At 46.8% G+C, this 18255-nt stretch overlaps 1 protein-coding gene across 9 annotated transcripts in view; it reads left to right on the top strand.

Moving 5' to 3' along the window:
- The first annotated feature begins 497 nt into the window (after positions 1–497).
- Positions 498–18255, top strand: part of PAK6 (p21 (RAC1) activated kinase 6) — a 39852-nt gene continuing 22094 nt past the window's right edge. For 2 of the 9 annotated variants that reach the window (XM_065685383.1, XM_065685385.1), the window contains exons 1-4: positions 1694–1782; positions 13902–14230; positions 14508–14706; positions 15310–15374. Coding sequence is in view for 1 of the 9 variants with exons in the window: in XM_065685382.1 (XP_065541454.1) it covers positions 1686–1782 (97 nt within the window). In the remaining 8 variants the exon portion in view is untranslated. Of the gene's footprint in view, positions 1783–6303; positions 6431–13258; positions 13438–13901; positions 14231–14507; positions 14707–15309; positions 15375–17086; positions 17228–18255 lie in introns of those variants that run through there. The other 7 variants (XM_065685384.1, XM_065685387.1, XM_065685390.1 and 4 more) reach the window with 7 other exon arrangements.

Below are 18255 nucleotides of genomic sequence, written 5' to 3'. Positions count from 1 at the left end.
ATAATTTAATTGAGAAATAGTGCAGGGGGTGATAGAGGGGGTGGGAAACGTGAACAAACAGGCTCCTGTCAGCTCTGCTTCTCTGGAAAGCTTGCATCTGTAACGACTGCTCCTAAAACTCTGCCCCATCTCTTTCTATAAGGCCCTGTCAGGAGGAGGAAGAGGAGGAGGTGGGTGGGAGGAAGGCATCTTATTCTCCATCTCCAGTGTGTCTGGAGAGCAGCAAGCACTACAGGTGACTAAGCAGGAGGAGCAGGACTGACTCACTCCTGAGTTATTTTCTCCCTCCCCTTTTCTCCCCCCTTCCAGCTTTTCTGTTTGTTTTTGAGCTTTCACCCAACAGCTTGTATTTTTCCCCAGGCCCTGCTGAGAAAGAATTAGCAGCAGGTTTTCTCGTTACCTAATGCTCACAAAACCGTGCTTGTGGTTATCCAGGTGAGGAAACGAAAGCCAAGTCTAAAAGCAAGAGAAATGAATTGTCTTTTGGATACATCACCTTTATCTTCAAAAAAAGGAAAAGGAAAAAGTGCTTCTCCTTTCTGAATGTTGTCCAGGAAATACTGAAGTGACTGACATGCCAGGAAGCTGTAAATAACTGGCTGCTTTATCAGGCTACCTATGGAAAATACCTAATTGCCTCACTGGCAGCCCTGCTGGGCTTGATTTCTCAACCGACTGCAGTGGGGGGAAGCTATTCCACTTGCTGTCTTGATTACAGGATTGGATTCTGCTGGGTTCCATTTGGGACTCCAGTAGCAGGAACATAATGGTTACATCTGCAGAGTTTCAGCCAGCCTGAACTGTCACTGCTTCAATCAGCTTAATAAATCTGTCCTAATTTACATCCCTATGAAGTCTGAAGCCTTAGAACAGGTTTCCTCCCTCCTTCTGCAGGGATCTGTTGCTGAAATTCAGCCTGCAGAAGTGTCAACTTGATATTATATTGTGCATGATTGGAATGGTGTGCCATGGACTCAGGCAAGTTACCAAGATCAGCACAACCCCTGCAGAGTTCTGACATCCAGAAAGGGCCATGGCACTGCATCCCAGATTGATGAGGAGCCCTTTGGTTTGCCTGAGCAACGCTGTATTTGCCACTCTTGGTCTGCAGTTTATATCTCTGTGGGGCAAAGAGCCTTTGATTCTCAAAGTGTGAGCGTTGTTATGTCTGTGGACTCCCTCCCTGCCCCAGAGTACAGCCTAAGTCAGCCCTCCTGTGACTTCAAGGCTCACTTGAGGGGAAATGCGTGTATCATCTTTATACAGTAGGATCTTGATTAGGATCTTGCTCTTGCCTTTTGTGCAAAATGTCACTCTACACACAGTCCCATCCTCTTTGCTGAGCTCACAGCCCACGATAATAAAGGTCCCCGAAAACATTGATTCACCACATTACAGCGTGTGGCTACAGTGAGATCTCAGCACTTTGAATGGAATTTAACACTGTGCTTCCCTCTGTCCTCCAAGTGTGAGGACACCTTACCTCGGTGAATCCTACCACCCTGCTGAGCAGCAGGAGGAGGAGTGTGTGGCACTGGTACACTCCTCCACGGCAGCTGGCACGGGGTAGTGCTGGTGAGTAAGCGGCTGAGCTTGGTGTGTTTGCATGTGTGTGAGACTGAAGCAGGAGCTTTCAGAAGAAGCTCGAAGATGAAATTGCTGAGAATTTTTGCCTGAAGCAAGGGATGTTTCCCGTGTTTAAGACAAGCAGCAACCTGCACTCACAAGGAAGAAGAGACTCAATTCACTCCGCAAGTATTTCTCGGAGACCTTTTTTTCAAGGTAAGACCTTTACTGTGGGAGGTGGATGGGGTAAAGGGTCCAGCACTGTGAGCTTTAAAACAGATGACTTCTACGATGCCTTTTTACCTTCCCAAGCTGTAGCACTGAGAGAAATCTGATGTTCCTGGCACTCCCTCTTTAGGCTACACATTTAAAACAGCCAATAACAACTAATTTTCTGAGGTCTGAAGCTGTAAAAAAGGGGTGAGGGGGAATGCTTTTAACTCTGCCTTTTGCCTGCCTGTGTTCTAGTGGTGAATAAATGCTTTCGCCTGTGCTTCTATATCGGGTACTTACATAGTAGAATGATGGGTGTTGTAAGAACAGAGGGTGAATGAAAGGAAAATTGAGTAAATAGACGTGAGCTTGTGGTTTATTAATTTCATTTAGTGCTTTTAAACATTGATAGAGTATTTGCTGTTCTGTAGGAGGCAAAAGGGAGATGGTTCCGGTCTTTGGAACTTGAACTTAAAGGTTTTTAATAGGTTTGGTTTGAAGAAATGCAGTTGAAACGAGCAAGGAGATAGGATATTTTTAAAGCATCTATTTGAAGTACAGCTGAACAACCAGCTTGTCACTGTTGAAAACTGGTTTTGGAGAGGCCAGAAAGTCGTAGAGAGCTCCTTGTCCCCGCTGCAGGCAACTTGTTTTCAAAGCCTCATTTAAGGTGGAAAAAGTACCTTGAATGTCCAGAGATGGCTCTGGAAAAAGCTGCTAACATCTAAAAATCTTCTATGATCAATGTTCCCTCCCCCCAGAATAACCCCAAACCTGAAACTCCTAGTTGGGCACTGCATGCTTAGGTTGTGGTGTATAAATTATAGTCCCTCATGAAAGTCCAGCAGAGCAGGGATTTCGCAGAGGTGCTGGAACCAGGAAGGAATGCACTTGCTGAGCCTGGAAGTGCAGCGCAGAGTGTAGGCGTGAGTCTTCACTGTCTCTTTGCACACTGATTGATCTAATACTTGTATTCAGTTCCATTTCGCTCTTGCGAAAGGAATAAAATGTGCTCGTAAAAGCAAAACAATATTGTATTTAAGGAAGTAAAGTGTAGCAGGAAAACTTCTGCACCTAGAGCTGAGGAGGTAAAAGCTTGTCGAGTCCGAGAAGTGAAATCAAGATGATCTCTGACTTGTTGCCTCCCTTTCCCTGCACAAGGTAAGGAATGGAGTGGTACCTAGAGGGGAAGCTGTGTTCTGGGAAGGTTGCAGAGTGGTTGGGTGAGATCACCCAGGGAAAGGTACTTGTGCCCAGTGCTCAGACAGGGAATGGTGGCCAGGAGGGTGCTTGGTGCCAGGAGTCAGTGCGTAGCTTTGCTGCTGGCTTTGCCAGGCGCTGGAGCAGTTAACGCTCTTGGATGCTGTTGCTGCAGTTTGATTCCACTTTGCAAAAATAGTTGAGATGAGGATATTCCTGCCAGCTTCCCAGTCAGGAGTCATCAGTTCTGCCTCTGACACTTGGGGAGCATGAATGAATAACTCTCAAAACATTAATCTAGGGCAGCTTCCAAGAATCCTGTGTACTGAAGTCTGGAATACACTGTGCTCTGATTCATTATCCAGGGACAGCAAAGACTTTGAAGAGGTGTTTACCCAGCATGTGGACACATTGAACTTCAAACTCCCAAAGAAAACCTGCCCTGGCAACTTTCAATAGGACATTTGCAGAGGATAGACACAGCATCAGAGAGTAGGAGAGCAAGGGATGCGTAAGCAGGACTACAGAGGAGTAGGGAAACCAAAGAGGGACAGCAGTAGCAGTGTGCTGTCTGCTGGTGCACAGCCAGAAGTATGGCTTTGGGGGGTATGGAAGGTGCTGTTGCTTTTGGCAATGTCACTTGACATCAATTTAAAATGGAATTTTGCATAACCCGTCTTAAGCACCATATTATCTTCCACGTGATGGTTCTTGCATTTCTTGCTGCTAGGGTTTGATGGGATAGGGGCTTTTTGCCTTTCCTGAGAGAACTGTGGAAGAAAGAATACATTGGAGGAAGAAAGTGGTACGGCTGGAGAATACAAAGCACAGCAAGCTAGCTAAAGGTGATCCTAATTGAGGAGGAGGAGAAGGAGGACTGGTATTTAATTAAAACTGCTGCTAAAACCCAGTCTCTTAGTAGTAAAATAAATAATAGCAGGACATGAATAATTCCTCTCGGGGGAATGTCGGAGACAAAATTACACTAATGTAATAATAAAAGGGGCCTGGATGCTATTGCTCAGAGGAATAGTAAGAGGATAGAATGATTTTTCACTGCTAAGAAGTTCAAATGTGGTTCAAGTCAAAAGGGACTGAAACCTGTTAAAGCTCCTCAGGGCTCTCAGGCCATTTCAGGAGGCTGAGTTGTCTGAGTTACTGAACCCGGGGCTGATGCTTTCCTTGGCAATCCCAGCAGAGGCAGGAGGTTGAACTCCTCTGCTTTAACAAATGACAGCAAGTTAAGTGTGTCACACTCCTGCTGCTCAGTCAATGTGCTTTCAGTGAATTAAAAATGAGTATTTCAGGCCCAGACTTGGGAGAACTGAGCCATGTGTCATGCATCTGGAGGCAAGAAAGGACACTCAACCATCTTTTGCTTCCTCATTTCCCTCCCACTCCTCATTTCAAATTGTGAAATCTTTACAGAGCTCTGTCTGCGTTCCTCAAGCTGTGATGCCCATTCTGGTAAGGTGCTTAAATAGCATCATTAACCATTCTCAACTGAGTAATAAACAGTGACATGATTTTTTTTCCATAGCTGGCTTGCATAATGATGCACTTTGATTTTTGTTACTTTCCGCTTCATCCCTTTCATTTCCGTGACGTCCATCTGTTTACCAGACAAGCTTTAGGAAAAAAATGGGGAAAAACCTCCCAGAAAAACCCACACAAGTGACTGTAAAGGGCTTTAACAAGAACAGAGGTACTGGGACACTGGAATGAGAACTGCTGTTGCCCAAGGTAGGAAAGTGAGAGAAGATCCTGCTGCTTGGGGACCAGAAAAGCAGGTAGTAGAACCTGTTTCTTTTTATTTGTGTTCTCTTTTCTTTCCCCCTTACCCCAAACTGCAAAAAGAACCCAACCAACCAAGCAATCATCCAAACCTCCCCCAAAACCCCCAACAACCCACCAACCAACCTGAAACATCTGGCATTCTGGCTGTCTGAAAGCTGTCTGGTTTACAAAGATTGGCATGTGCTGCTCTAGTCAGCTATTGGTGACAAGATGTGCTTAAAAAAGCAGCATTAACCAAGAATTAATGTTCCTCTGGACTTGCTTAAAGTCAAGCAGGAATAATGCTGCTTCAACCAGAGAGTACTGTGGAAACAGTTGAGGGATGTATTTTTGTTCCTGCAGGTTGCCAAGGGGAACTAGGGAATCTCTGAGACATGCAGGGTACCATTTGCATCAGCAGTGCTCTGCAGGGAGCAAGCACAAATTGAAAACCCCCAAGTTTAGTCAAAGGGTAAAGGAAGGTAATAGTGGTTTGTGGTAGATATGGAAGGTAGCTCATAGGTTGCTCCAAAGAATCAGAGTGTAGCCAAACTACAGCCCTGAGCAGTGTCATTTCTGCTCTGCTGAGGCCCTGCAGTCAGCATCCACTGGCCAGGAGCAGGTACCCTGCCAATACATGTGGAGATACTTGACACACCGCTGTCTAAAAAAGGTGCTTTCGTTCTTAAACTGAAACATGCTGTTTCAAACTGGAAAGCAAACACACTCAGCAGTTCAGCAGAGACAAGTGATAATGCCAGCTTGATGGCTCTCAGCTCAGTTGTTTTTCCCCTGTGAATCTGGTTCATTTGGGCTGTCTGTAGTGGCAGTGTTATCTTCCTGATGGCTCTCTAGTTTTCCTACTTTCTTCCCTCTGCCTAAAGACTTATAAACAACTATATTTTGCTTTTCTGATTCTCTTTTGAAAATTTTCATAGATCACACTTACTGATCTCTTCTAAATTTGATCGTACACGTTACTGTGTCCAGAAGGGCAGCACTAAGGCTGCAGAGCTATGGTTGTGTTGCTGAGGGACTGTGGATCAGGACGCTGTCCTCTCTGCCTTGTTGTAGATATGTTTTATTCCCACCCATATCAACCTTTGGCTCTTCTTTCAAAGCTGTGACATTTCGAGTCATTGCAGGAGCTGAAGACCTGTGTTTAGATGGGGAGAACTGGTATGAAAGTCTTGCCTTAATCTGGCCCAGGAACAGATGGGTTAATTTGTGTAGTGGCCAGAAGGCACTACACAGAGCTTAAAATAACCAAGATGGGGATAATTTTGCTTTAAAAACCATCTGGGTCTTGATTCAGTGCTCATTAACATTCATAGTAGCCTTATGATTGGCTTCTGGAAGAATTAGGCAGGGTGTTACACTCCATAATGAGTACTTTGGGCCTTGTCCAAAGAAAGTACAAAACTGCATACAATAATGTTAGAAATTAATTCCTTTCCTGTAGCTGGGAATAAGAATCTTTCTAGGACTTGTGGAAATCAGTGAAAAACCTCTGGTTTCAAGAGACTTTGGATTGGATCTGAAGAACAGATGTTATAGGAAAGAAGTCTCTCTGGGCAAGCCACCTTTGAGCTGTTCATGCTACAGCGAGCTGTCCAGTTTGGATACACACGTAATTCATTTGTGGACATCAGAGCTCCTGGGTGTGTAATGAAAGGTATGGAAAATCAGACTGCAAACCTAGATGCTGTCACGGACTATTTGGGCCATAAACTGAAAATGCATGCTGTGTTTATTTCATTAGAAACCTAACTGGATAAAGCAACGTCACAAGTAGTTTAGATCTTGGACCACCTCATCAACCACAGATGATGTTAGTAGACAAGACGCTCCAGTTTGTGACTGCTACTGAGGAAGCGCCCTGATTTCTGACACTTATAAAATCAGCCCTGTTGGGTGTTAACAGGAAGAAAATACTAATTCTGCTGCTTACTCCCAAATCAGGAATTTGCAAAGCTCTTGGGTCTTTTGTGTTCTCTTCCAAGTTCTAAATATGTTCTCCTGAAGCGTCTGCAAAATAGCAGCCGGAGTGACGTAAAGCTGAGCCAGGAACTTATTTAAAGAACACTGCCATTTATTTCTGTGTCATTTAAAGGCATGGGTTTAAACTCTCCCTTAGAACTTAGGGTCACCTGAATCATCCGGCTACTTCTCATTTGTGGTCACCTTCCTAATGGGTGGTGGCTGCTCTTGGGCTGAGATTGCTCTTTATTGAAAGAAAGGTATGGAAGAATATTCCAGATAACTATCCAAGTCTTTCTGTAGGAAACCTTTGCTTGAGCACAACTGCTAACCAGGCTCCCAGTGTGCATCAACATTCTGAAGAACAAAGCAAGCAAATGCTCATTCTGAGTCTGAACAAGACTTGAGTTTGCTTTTAAAGGTCACATATGGAAATGAACTAAGTTAATACTTTTTTGATTTGAACACATTTCTCTGAATTCATTTATTTATAGACTTTCTTTGGCACTGCAGAGAGCAGATGAGCAAGAAATGTGTTTTTGAATTAGTAGTTTGATGAATGATGATTAAGTAGAAGGTTAAGTGATATTTTTCACTTACTTTTATGATGCCATCTTCAGCATCTCTAGATCTGCAGAATAGGAGACATAAGACTTTATTAACAGCTTGAATGGCTGTGTCTTATGTTGCTCCTTTATAAAGTTATTTAATTATTATTATTCAGAATCTATTTCCTTTAATTAATTACTCATTTATATATATAGATGTACCAACAAGACAAGGGAGAATGGCTTTAACCTGCCAGAGGTGAGACTGAGCTGAGCTCTTAGGCAGAAGCTCTTCCCTATGAGGGTGCTGAGGCGCTGGCACAGGGTGCCCAGAGAAGCTGTGGCTGCCCCATCCCTGGCAGTGCTCAAGGCCAGGTTGCACACAGGGGCTTGGAGCAAGCTGCTCCAGGGGAAGGGGTCCCTGCCCGGGGCAGGGGTTGGAGCTGGAGGAGCTTTAGGGTACCTTCCAACACAAAACATTCTGTGATTCTATGATATAAAATGGATTATTTTCTGGATTACCTTGAAGAGGATTCCGGTTCAGTTGTTCCTCTCTGCTTTCACCCACACAACAGCCAGCAAGGCCCTAGACTTGCTCGAAAGGAAGGACATTTGCTCTGACTGCAGCCAAATGCCAGCAGGTCCATGTGGTCAGGTAGGCTGTATGACTGTGCACAGCTTGGACTCCATTAATCATGCAGTAGGGTTTTGGTATAAAAATGTTCTTGTAATACCAGAAACAGCGGCGTGTTTCAGTCCTTTGTAATGTACATTGCCTGACTGTGGGCACGTTGTAGTTTCTTACTGCGGCCTGACAGCATCTGGACAGGAACCTTTTTTCACAAGGGCCTGTAGGGACCGGCCAAGGGGAATGGCTTTAAGCTGCCCGAGGGGAGACTGAGATGAGCTCTTAGGCAGAAGCTCTTCCCTGGGAGGGTGCTGAGGCGCTGGCACAGGGTGCCCAGAGGAGCTGTGGCTGCCCCATCCCTGGCAGTGCTCAAGGCCAGGTTGGACACAGGGGCTTGGAGCAAGCTGCTCCAGTGGAAGGGGTCCCTGCCCGGGGCAGGGGTTGGAACTGGAGGAGCTTTAAGGTCCCTTCCAACACAAACCAGGCTGGGAGTCTATGGTTCTATAATAGCTGCACAAATGTTCTGGGTAGTTTACAGAGGTTCTTCTAATGGAGAAAATGGTGGTTGGAAGCTTTATCACGTGCCTATGTTCTGCTGAAACAGTGTGCTCTCTCTTGTGCTAGCATTAGGCTATTTTAACCTGCAGCCTGAATGAAGAAGACTGGAGGAGAGAGCTGAAGATAAAGTAGATAAAACGCTTCTCTGCCTCCTAGCAGGAATGAGCAGAAATTACTCTTAATGGAGGGGATTGAGATAAACTTTGGATGCTCATCCCCATTGCAGTGGTCCATGCTTCCCCTCTTCCTCACCTTCCGTTCATATAGCTGCTCTCTACCTCTACTAGCCTTCTCCCAAAATAAGCTTCCCATACACTGCTACAGTACAAAGCACCCTCCTGCACTTGCTGTAGGATGGCTGCTGCTGGCAGGGTGACTGTACCACCCATTCCCTAGCTCTCAGAGATGAGCTCCACGTACTCAGCTGCTTAAAGCTGTGTCATCTATGAGGGCAGTTGCTTCCTGCCTCCAGCAAGTGGGATGGGAGCTCTTGTGCTGCACAGAGCCACGTGCCTGGGGTTTGACAAGCATGAGCTTCAGCCCTCAAATTATTCTAGGCTCTTGAGAGTTGGGTTTGAATGTCCTCAGATGTAGAGGGTGACTAACAACAACAAATGGCGTTAGACTTTTGCTACCATTATTTTAGCCACTAGAAATACTCTGAATTCTGGTTACTACTTTTGCAATAGCTGACTGACCTAGTTCTTCAGAACAAAAGCTGGAATCTCTATTCCTCTTATGTCAGCCAGGGATTTCAATCTGCATTTCTATAGCATCTTTAAGGATTGCAGCATGCCTGAAAAACCAACAGATTAAGCCGCCTCTGTTCTGTGGGAGTTAAGTGTTGTCACAGTCATTTTGCCAGTGTGCAGAATGCCTTTCCCAAGGTGACCTGGCTACTGGAAAAGGTAGGATACACTGAATTCCTGCGCTCATGCTGCCATTGATGGACTGATAGTCCTGACTTTATGGGAAGCAGCAGATATACCTCTTATGGAGGGTGGCACAGACTTGTCTGATCGAGCATGACGTTACTTCTGTTATAACCTAATATGTCTGTGAATTTTTGCAAAGAAAAGATCTGGAAGGAGCAGGAGGTGGCTGTGAGCCAAGCTCTATTGATATTATCTGCAGGGAATGTCTACCAAGCCACAGGAATTCAACCAGTAGCAAAATAGCGTGTGCTGTGTTCAGGTGATCCTCTCGAGCATTAATTTCAACTCCTCATCACAGCGGGAGTGAAGATTTTCAGAGAGTCTGCTGTTTTCTTGCTCTCTTTAAGCTTAATCTGCTTTCTTGCCTGTGTTCTCAGCTCTCTGCTCCAGCCCAGAGGCCTCAGCCTGGCAGAATCTGCATGTCCCAGCGCTGGCTCTGCTTTGCTCCACCATTGGAATTGCCTGGTCTAGCAGAGCCTGGCTGTGATTCTGTCTTAGTGCCCACAAGAGCCTGAAGCAGCACAAACTTTCTTCTCTCACATGACTCAATGTGGGTTGTATTGGGTGATGTGCATACGGTGAAAAGGGACTCTGAGCACTACACTGCTCTGCCAGGTTTGAGTACAGGAACGTGTCCTCATCTGGAACAGCCTGCAGTGCCCTGGCAGAGGTGATGGACTTGCTAAAGCAACTTTGAGGTCTTCATGCTTGGTGCGTTTGTTTCTTGTTTTGAATTGGGCCAAAAAAAACCAGGAGCTGGCTCAGACTGTAAACCTTGGAGCCACTTCCCAGCACACTGAAGGAGCTCATGCAGTGGGAGTGCAGATGCAGCTTTGTCACAAAATCACAGAATCCCAAAGTGGTTTGTGTTGGAAGGGAGCTTAAAGCTCCTCCAGCTCCAACCCCTGCCATAGGCAGGGACCCCTTCCACTGGAGCAGCTTGCTCCAAGCCCCTGTGTCCAACCTGGCCTTGAGCACTGCCAGGGATGGGGCAGCCACAGCTTCTCTGGGCACCCTGTGCCAGCGCCTCAGCACCCTCCCAGGGAAGAGCTTCTGCCTAAGAGCTCAGCTCAGTCTCCCCTCGGGCAGGTTCAAGCCATTCCCCTTGGTCTGTCCCTACAGGCTCTTGTCCATCTCCTCTCTCCAGGGTTCTTGGAGCCTCTTTAGGCACTGGGAGCTGCTCTAAGTTCCCCCCTTCATGCAGCAGAAGGGGAGAATCCCCTCTCTGACCTCACGCTGTGGGGGTGCAGCCCTGCAGACAGGGGCGTTTTGGGCTGCTGCTGGCTCATGTTGAGCTTCCCATCAACCAGGACCTAGTGGATCCTACTGGGATCTCCAGGACACTGCCTCTGTATTGTCAGCAATGCACAGTAAGCAGGAGGATAACCTGAACATTACAGCTAGCAATTCAAATAGTACTCTCTCAAAATGTTCTGCCCACCTCTGGATGCAGTAGCCTTGGGGAAGGTAGCTGAGCTGTAAGCACTTATTTAAAGCGAAACTGCCTCTGGATTGCTCCCTCCTTATCTCCAGTCCTGGTTAATGTCATGTGCTGATTAGGAGACTTGCAGACTTGATTCCTATCTAGTGCTTCTTCCCACCAGTTGATGCTGATGCTGTGTGAATTTGCAACAGCCTTTCTCCTCATAACCCCTAAGTCCCAGTTGCTGGTGTATTTTTTCCCTTCCCTGGCCAGCTTGCTCTGGACTTCAAGAGTTCTGAAAGAGAAGAGGGACCACACTTCTTTGATGGAAGTGCATTTGTGTTTCCTAGCAAATCCCAGCGCTCAGAGGAGCCTGACTAGAAGGTCTGGCTCTGAACCACAGCCTATCTCCAGTGGATAAAATTGCCTTAGATCTTACTGGGACTTCCTGAATGCATCAGATTTGCTGTGCTTTGGTATTAGGCTTCTCTGGAAGCTTTGTTGAAGCAGGATACGTTTTTCCTAACAGTTTGCCCAGGTCCCACAAGCTCCAAAAGGTGTCCAAGTACGTTTCTCCTGACCAAGATAGAGGAAAGGCTTTGTATATGGTAGAATTGGCCATCTGAGGATTGGAAGTACCTGTTGGCAACTTAAAATGTTGAAAAGGGTTTTCTTTTCTCTCACAAAATTCTGTTCCAATAGAGATGAAATGAGTTTAAATGGAATCTATTACAGCAACAGCACAGGATGTCAGGTCCTGGTGCCTTCCTGGTGCAGTGACATGAATGGGCAGGCTGAGGAAAGAGGTGAGGTTTGCAGTTCTGATCTGAATTTGCTATGCTTTGTGTCTGGGGAGGGGACATGGAGCATGGAATAGCCTTTGCTGTGCATGTAGATAAATCAGGCAGTCTGCATTGCAAGCAGTTAGTCAATGTACCCTGCAGCACTTCTTGCCTGCCAGTTCTGGCTGCCATAGCCAAGGCAGACAGGACCTGAATGAGCAGCATGGAGTAGAGCAGCCGTAGGAGGAGCGGGGTGTGCATGTGTGTGTTTATAGAGATGTGTGAGTATCATTACTTATATTATCTTGTGCAACTCCCGAGGTAAGAAGGGAGCAGTGGGCAGGGGAAGGAGCAGAGAAATGTTTAATATTGGACAGTTGCTAAAGAGGAAAATTAGAAATGCATCACTTTTGACTGGGAAATTTTTTCTTCAAAGAGTGTAGGACTGCTGGGACCAAACTTGTGAATAGAAACACTGGGAAGTGTCCTCATTTTTCATTAAGACTGTAGGCAGCAGAGGTTCACACCAACTCAAAGCTGCCTTGGTTTCATCTAAACTTGTGTCTTGACAAGTAAAATCAGGCTCTTCCATTTATAAAGAACTCGTGTCTTGTTCTAGAAGACTGTCTTAGCATGTAAGCCCATGAAATATAATCCTTATGCAAATCCGAAGCCAGTTCCAAGCCTGGGTGACTCCTTGTAGAATATAAATGACATTTCTTTGTGATGCTCCCAAAGCTATGGTGGTGTAGACGACTCCTCACTGACTGGCACATCAGCAAAGCAGAGATGCAACAGATGACAGCGACTTTGCCCTTTCCTCCACACCTAGCAGAGTTATGCTCTGTTTCCTCATCTCTGATCCTTCACCAGGCTCCTTCTGCCTTGCAAGTTCCAGTCTTCTAGAGAAAGAATGTGTCCCCCTCTCTTGATTGTAGTTTATTTACTGCTATTAACGTGGACTTTTTCTGATTACATCTGTGTACAGGGCCTGCCCTGTGGGAGACAAGCTCATCCCCAGACAGAAAGGAACCTGGCTACCTCTATTTCCTATACCCTAGGCACGCTGCTGTGAGGTAACAGGCAGGAAACCTCGGTCTCTTTGGCAGGCTCTGGCAGGCAGGGACCTGCTGTGTAATGTAGTAGTGGTGACAGCACTTTCAGGAAGCAGCTTTCCACAGTTTGGCTAGCAGGTCTGGAGATGGGGATTAGGAACCTCAGACCAGCAGCTGCAATGCCAGGGTTCCCTTTATGTTCTCTGTAAGAACCCCTGTTCTGTTCCTTCTCCGTTAATATTGCTAGACCTGCATTCCCAATCCGTAGATCTGCATTCCCAATAGATCTGTGACTTTGGTTCCTGTACAAAGACACTGCAGCCTAGTTAGGCAGGATGAACAGGTAGGAAGGAAAATGGGAATGGGGAAGCATGGCTAAAAGGGCACTGGGCTGGCCCACCTCTGATGGACAAACCTCTCCCAGCAGAAGTGATGACAGCCTAATGGTTATTTGTAGCATGCCCTTTATTTACTTTAAGGGTGGTTCAGCAAAGGTGGATTTTTAAGGCTTTTATCTCTGCTCTTTGGACCTGAAAGTATCCTAGGGTTAAGCCAGCATTGTCAGTTGTTTGCAGAGGCCAAGAATCCTCTTTATTTGCATTGGAGCACTGATAGGTTTGCTGATACGAGCTCTGACCTCTCCCGGGTTGTAATCCCCAAAGTGTCCTCTAACGATGCCCCTTTCCACCTCTGCCCATCCATCAGTGCTGGCGGTGGAGCTGGTGTCCCACTGAACACGAGTTGCTCGCGGAACTGGCTGTTTCCAGGAGCTGGTGAGCCCCGAGGCACGGCGTCAGGATTACAGGGTGATACCAGCCTTCAGCCCTCACAGCACTGACTCAAACCAGGCAGCAACAGGGGAAAAGTAAAAGCACCAGGTCATGTGCTGCTCATCTGCAATGCAAACACATGGGTGAATTCTTCTATAGCCCAGCCATAGAGCAAGAAATCAAAGCCTTCCTGCCAGGAATGACAAGGGGATCGGGGCAGGTCCTGCAGCCAGGCAACACTGGTGGAGATGTTGGATTCGTTAGAAGCTGCAGCAGCTCTAGGCCCTGAGGCTGTGGAGCAGAGAGAGAAGAGCTGACGAGCTTTAATAAGTCAGCAGTGAAGTGGGGGTGTAAAAAAAGGATGAAGAGGAACAGGAGATGATCTCCGCAAGGCTCTTGCCTGAGACCCAGCAGACCTCAGTGCCCAGGTGTGACTCTGAGCTCTTTCTCTCTCCCATCCCCTCTAGGGACCAAAGAAGGAGAAGACGATGAGAAGAAGGCAAGATGGTCCCAAGAGGCTCTGCTGTCGGCATCCGTCGTTTGCCTTGGAAGAGGAACCTGAGGCTTCTCCGCACTAAGAGCTGCCGTGTCCCATCTGCTACCACGCCCTGAAATCAAACTCGGCAGCTTAGGTGAAGCAGGCACTGTACAAACATGTCAGACTTGCCTCCACCCCTTTTCCTTCTCCCGCTTGCTCCCGCCGTCTTTCCCTCTCAAGTTTATCGGCGTGTCAGCGGATCCCGGTGGCAGAGCACTTGCACCTCACCTCTGCTTACGGAGCAATGAGGAGTCAGGGGTAAGCTCCCTCCTGCAGCTCTGGGGCTCAACATTGGCTTGCTCGCTTTAAAGCAGTAACAACCATGTCCTAATGGCTGCTGCTCCTCTGTTTACAGAGGACTAGGTTTGTCAGTTTGAACTAACGTCTTCGCTCCCCGGTGGCTGTGCTGCTACGGCTTAACCCCTTCCCTCCGGAGCTAAGCCACTGGCAAACGTTAGCCTGTGTTGGCAGGGCCAGCCTAGAGCAGAGCGAGAGGGGAATGGTTTCAGGGGGCCATAAAATTTTTTCTCCCAAGGGATGGTCCTGGAAGGGAAGAAAAACCGGGAGCTGGATTCCTTTGGGAAGGACTTCACTTCATCTTTACTCCTATAGCCCAGCAACACCGTCCTCCAATCGGCTCGGCTGCATGACAGTGGGAGAGTTTCCCTCCAGACCCTTCTTTCTCCTCTCACTTGGAATTGTCCTCTACCGGCATTGTTGCAGCAGGACTGCCAGTAAGATCTCGTGGTTTTTACTTTCCAGTGTCTTTTAGGTGCACCAGCATTTGGGTCTGTGGTGCCTGGGGTTTAGAGCCTCTTGACCCTCAAGACTATGGGGAATATGGAGAGGAGCATGCATTGTTGAATCTTGCAGGGTGAGGCTCTTAAAACGCTGCGATGAAGAAGGGGTTAAAAATTACCCTGAATGATGCTTGGGAAAGCAGACAGCATGTCAGGAACATGCATGCTCATTGCCTTTATGGGAGATATAGCAGTATCTCCTCTGAGATCTCCTGTATCTGAAGGACCCTCATAGTATCTTGTGAGGTCTTACTGACTCCCTGATTAAATCCTGCATGTCTGTACTCCTGACCTCTGGCTGCTGTGCCCGCCAGGAGCCTTTCAGCACACCCACTAAAACTCACCTGTAGTACTCATGTGTGTATGGGCGCGTGAGTGGATTTTGGCTACCTGAAAGCTGGCTCACCTCCTCCTGGTTAAGCTACCCTGGGCATTTGTGCTTAATTATTTTTGCCAGGTAGTAACCAACATAAAGAGCAAGGTATTTACAGCTGCAGAAAAGAGGTTTGCTGATGCTTTTGCTTTTTTCTTTGCCAGGACATTAATGCTTTAATGTATTTGGGGACAGAGGACTGACAAACCAGAAGAGAAGTTTGTGGCTGGTGAGTGTGAGCTCTTGGGTGAGGTGGAGGGGAGATGTACATAGAGTAAGAGACATTTGCTGAGTCTTCCTCTGCTTTTATGAGTTCTGTGCTTCGGTAAAACCAGAGTCAGCCCCTACATTGGGGGAAGGATCCCTGCTGCGTGACTCTCTCTGAACCCCTGTCCCACTGAAAAGTCTCATTCTTGACAGTGTGATGAAGCTGGGTATTGATTTGAATACTCTACACTGCCTTGGTATGTACATCCTTTGTGCCAAGTGTGAGCAATGGTTTCTGTATCTAGTGGCAAAGCTGATCAAACAGTGGAAAGAGCTATTAGTAACTGGATTAGTAACCCTGCTTCCAGTCTGCTCCTTGTACAGGGGTATGTGTGTACCCGGGTCCTGCTGCCTAGGCTTGCAGAAGTGAGAAACATAACTCTTGCTTGGTCACAAAATGGTTTTGGTTGCCAGGGAGAAGCAACTATAAAAGTTTGCTGTCCTGCCTCCAATCAGAAGAAGAACACTTTCTAACCTACTTCTCTACTGTGCTTAGGGAAATTCACAAGCAGAGGAAGGAGCGAAATATTTAGTGCAAATTACTTAAAGCAGCTTGGACTAGTCTACACCAACTGCAAGTAAAAACCCAGCCAGGTTCTGAAATCTGCATCGCACGTCGTGGGTTCTTGAGGGTGCTAATAGAGATGCTGCAGTCTGATCACATCCAGAGCTGTGTATCAGTCCATGGACAGGACCATCAGCTCTGAAGTCACCAAGAGCAGCTGAAGCCTAACTAGCAGGTTGTGCTGCACAGCACTGACAGCTTGAGAGAGGACAGCAAGCTTCCAGGGAGGTTCTGGAGTAGGAGGCCAGCTTTCTTGTCTGTTGTTCTAACCCTGCTCCTGCACCAGTATCACTGGCTTTGAAGTTATAATGAACACAGCACAGTGGTCTACAGAATTGGGACTTGGCTGATACGGGTCCGGTTTAAGGGATTTTCTCAGTATGGTTTGAGAGCTAATGCACTGACACTTGGTTGTTAGTGATGATGATGTTGTTTTGAGACACATCTTCCATTTGTCTGGCATAAGAGAGCAATGTGAATGTAAGGTGCTGAAATAGATTTGAACTTCGAGTTCAAAAAGTCCCTCAAAAATCTCAGGGAATTCCATTTCCCCTCAGGCTGAGCCGATTTAACTTACAGTGTTAATAATGAGCTTACTTTGAAATTAATTGATGAACAGCATAACTGCAGACAACAGTTATTTATCTTTACTTGTGTTACAAGTGCACCTCAGGTTTTAATGTATGAAGTGCTATGTGAACATTCATACTGATGGCAATGTTCTTCCTTTCCAAGCAGAACAGAATAACTGATACTCCCAAGGAGACGACTTGTCTGTTCTGATTTGGATTTCCCTCTCGGGATTGACAGCAGTGAGTAGGAAGGCACTGAGAGTCAGCCAGGTTGTGGGGTCTGAGCTCGTCTGTCTCCTCCGTGTTTGGGGCATACTGCCTGGGCTGCAGTTTTCCCATCAATTATCCTGTGGGAATAACACAAGTAAACTGCCTTGCAGGCTGTTGACAGCAATTAAATATATCTGTATCTCACTTTGAGAGAACATGATGATCATAAATAAGGACTCAGATTGCTTAGTGTTGTTTGGAAGGAAGCTTAACTCTTGCATCTCTGTAGTCGGGTGCTCCAGGGAATCACTGAGGTGTCTCTTCCAGCCCTTTGCCATGCTGCTGGAGTGAGGATTGCATGTGGCCACCAGTGCCTCTGCTGGGACAGGTCTGGCTGCAAGCCATCGGCCGTGCTTGCTGAGTGTGCCACTCTTGCTTGGATCCTGCCTGGTGCTTCCCTGCTGTAAGGTTTGTGCCATGTACATTTGCAGCTTCCCCCCCATAACCCAGTGTTCCAGAGGCAGCCAGGTCTGTGATCCATGATGTGGTAGGGAGGAGCACAGGCAGGTTACAGGGCTCAGACGGAACTGCAGACCGTGGCAGCCAGCATTTCAAAGTGCTTTGCTGGAAGGAGCATGTTCACCAGATGCAGCCCTGTGCCTTGGCTCCTCCATGTGTCATATGACCCAGAATGCCAGATGTGGCCCCTTGCACTTGTCCCAACATAACCTCCTATCTGATATGTAAGACGTTGCTATTCATGTGATTTTTTTAGAGACAGAACCTTAAATGTTCTTATTCTAATCTTGGTAGTATTTTAATGCTCATTTTGAATGGATCTGTCACATAAGACAGCGGAGAGTGAAGCCCCACAGCATTTAATCCCTGTCTTGAAGCTTTTTGATATTCAGGATTAACAGCAAAATAGAGCCACTTGTTTTTAACCCTGATGCATCCTTCATGGCAAAATTATGTCAGTAAACCCATTGGAAATAATGTCAGTAAACCTATTTGAAACAACACAGATACTCTTTGGACATGGAACAGTGAAGTGTGCATGGGTAAGGCACGTGTCAAAAGGGGCAGTGTTGCATGGTTTTTTCTATCCAGAACAGGTCACAGCCACATTTAAAGGTATTTAAAAGGTGGAGAAAAAGGGTCATTGTTGTTTTAATGGCTTATGCCTCAGCTTTATGACTGCAGCACTCATCTCGCTGGCTGTGGGTGAGGAGGCTGTGATGAGTTGCAGCCCTCCTTGGGTGCTGCAGTGGTATTTGTTAGCTGTAACCCTCTAAATACCCAAACACAGATGGAAAAGGCTGATCTTGTAATGAAGGCAGTGGATTGCACTTGAGGTTTGGGTGTGATTTCTGTCTGTGCTGCTGGCTTCTGTCACGGTGTCAAGACCTACGTGCTGGTGTTGAGATCAAACGTGGTCAGAGCATGTCTTGTCTCCCACCCATGCTGTGCACCCGTGTTTTCTCTCCATGGAAGCC

The sequence above is a fragment of the Lathamus discolor genome, chromosome 6 (assembly GCF_037157495.1).
Source record: "Lathamus discolor isolate bLatDis1 chromosome 6, bLatDis1.hap1, whole genome shotgun sequence".
NCBI lineage: Eukaryota > Metazoa > Chordata > Aves > Psittaciformes > Psittacidae > Lathamus > Lathamus discolor.
The sequence above is the reverse complement of the archived record's forward strand: the minus strand, read 5'-3'. Positions and strand labels throughout refer to the sequence as shown.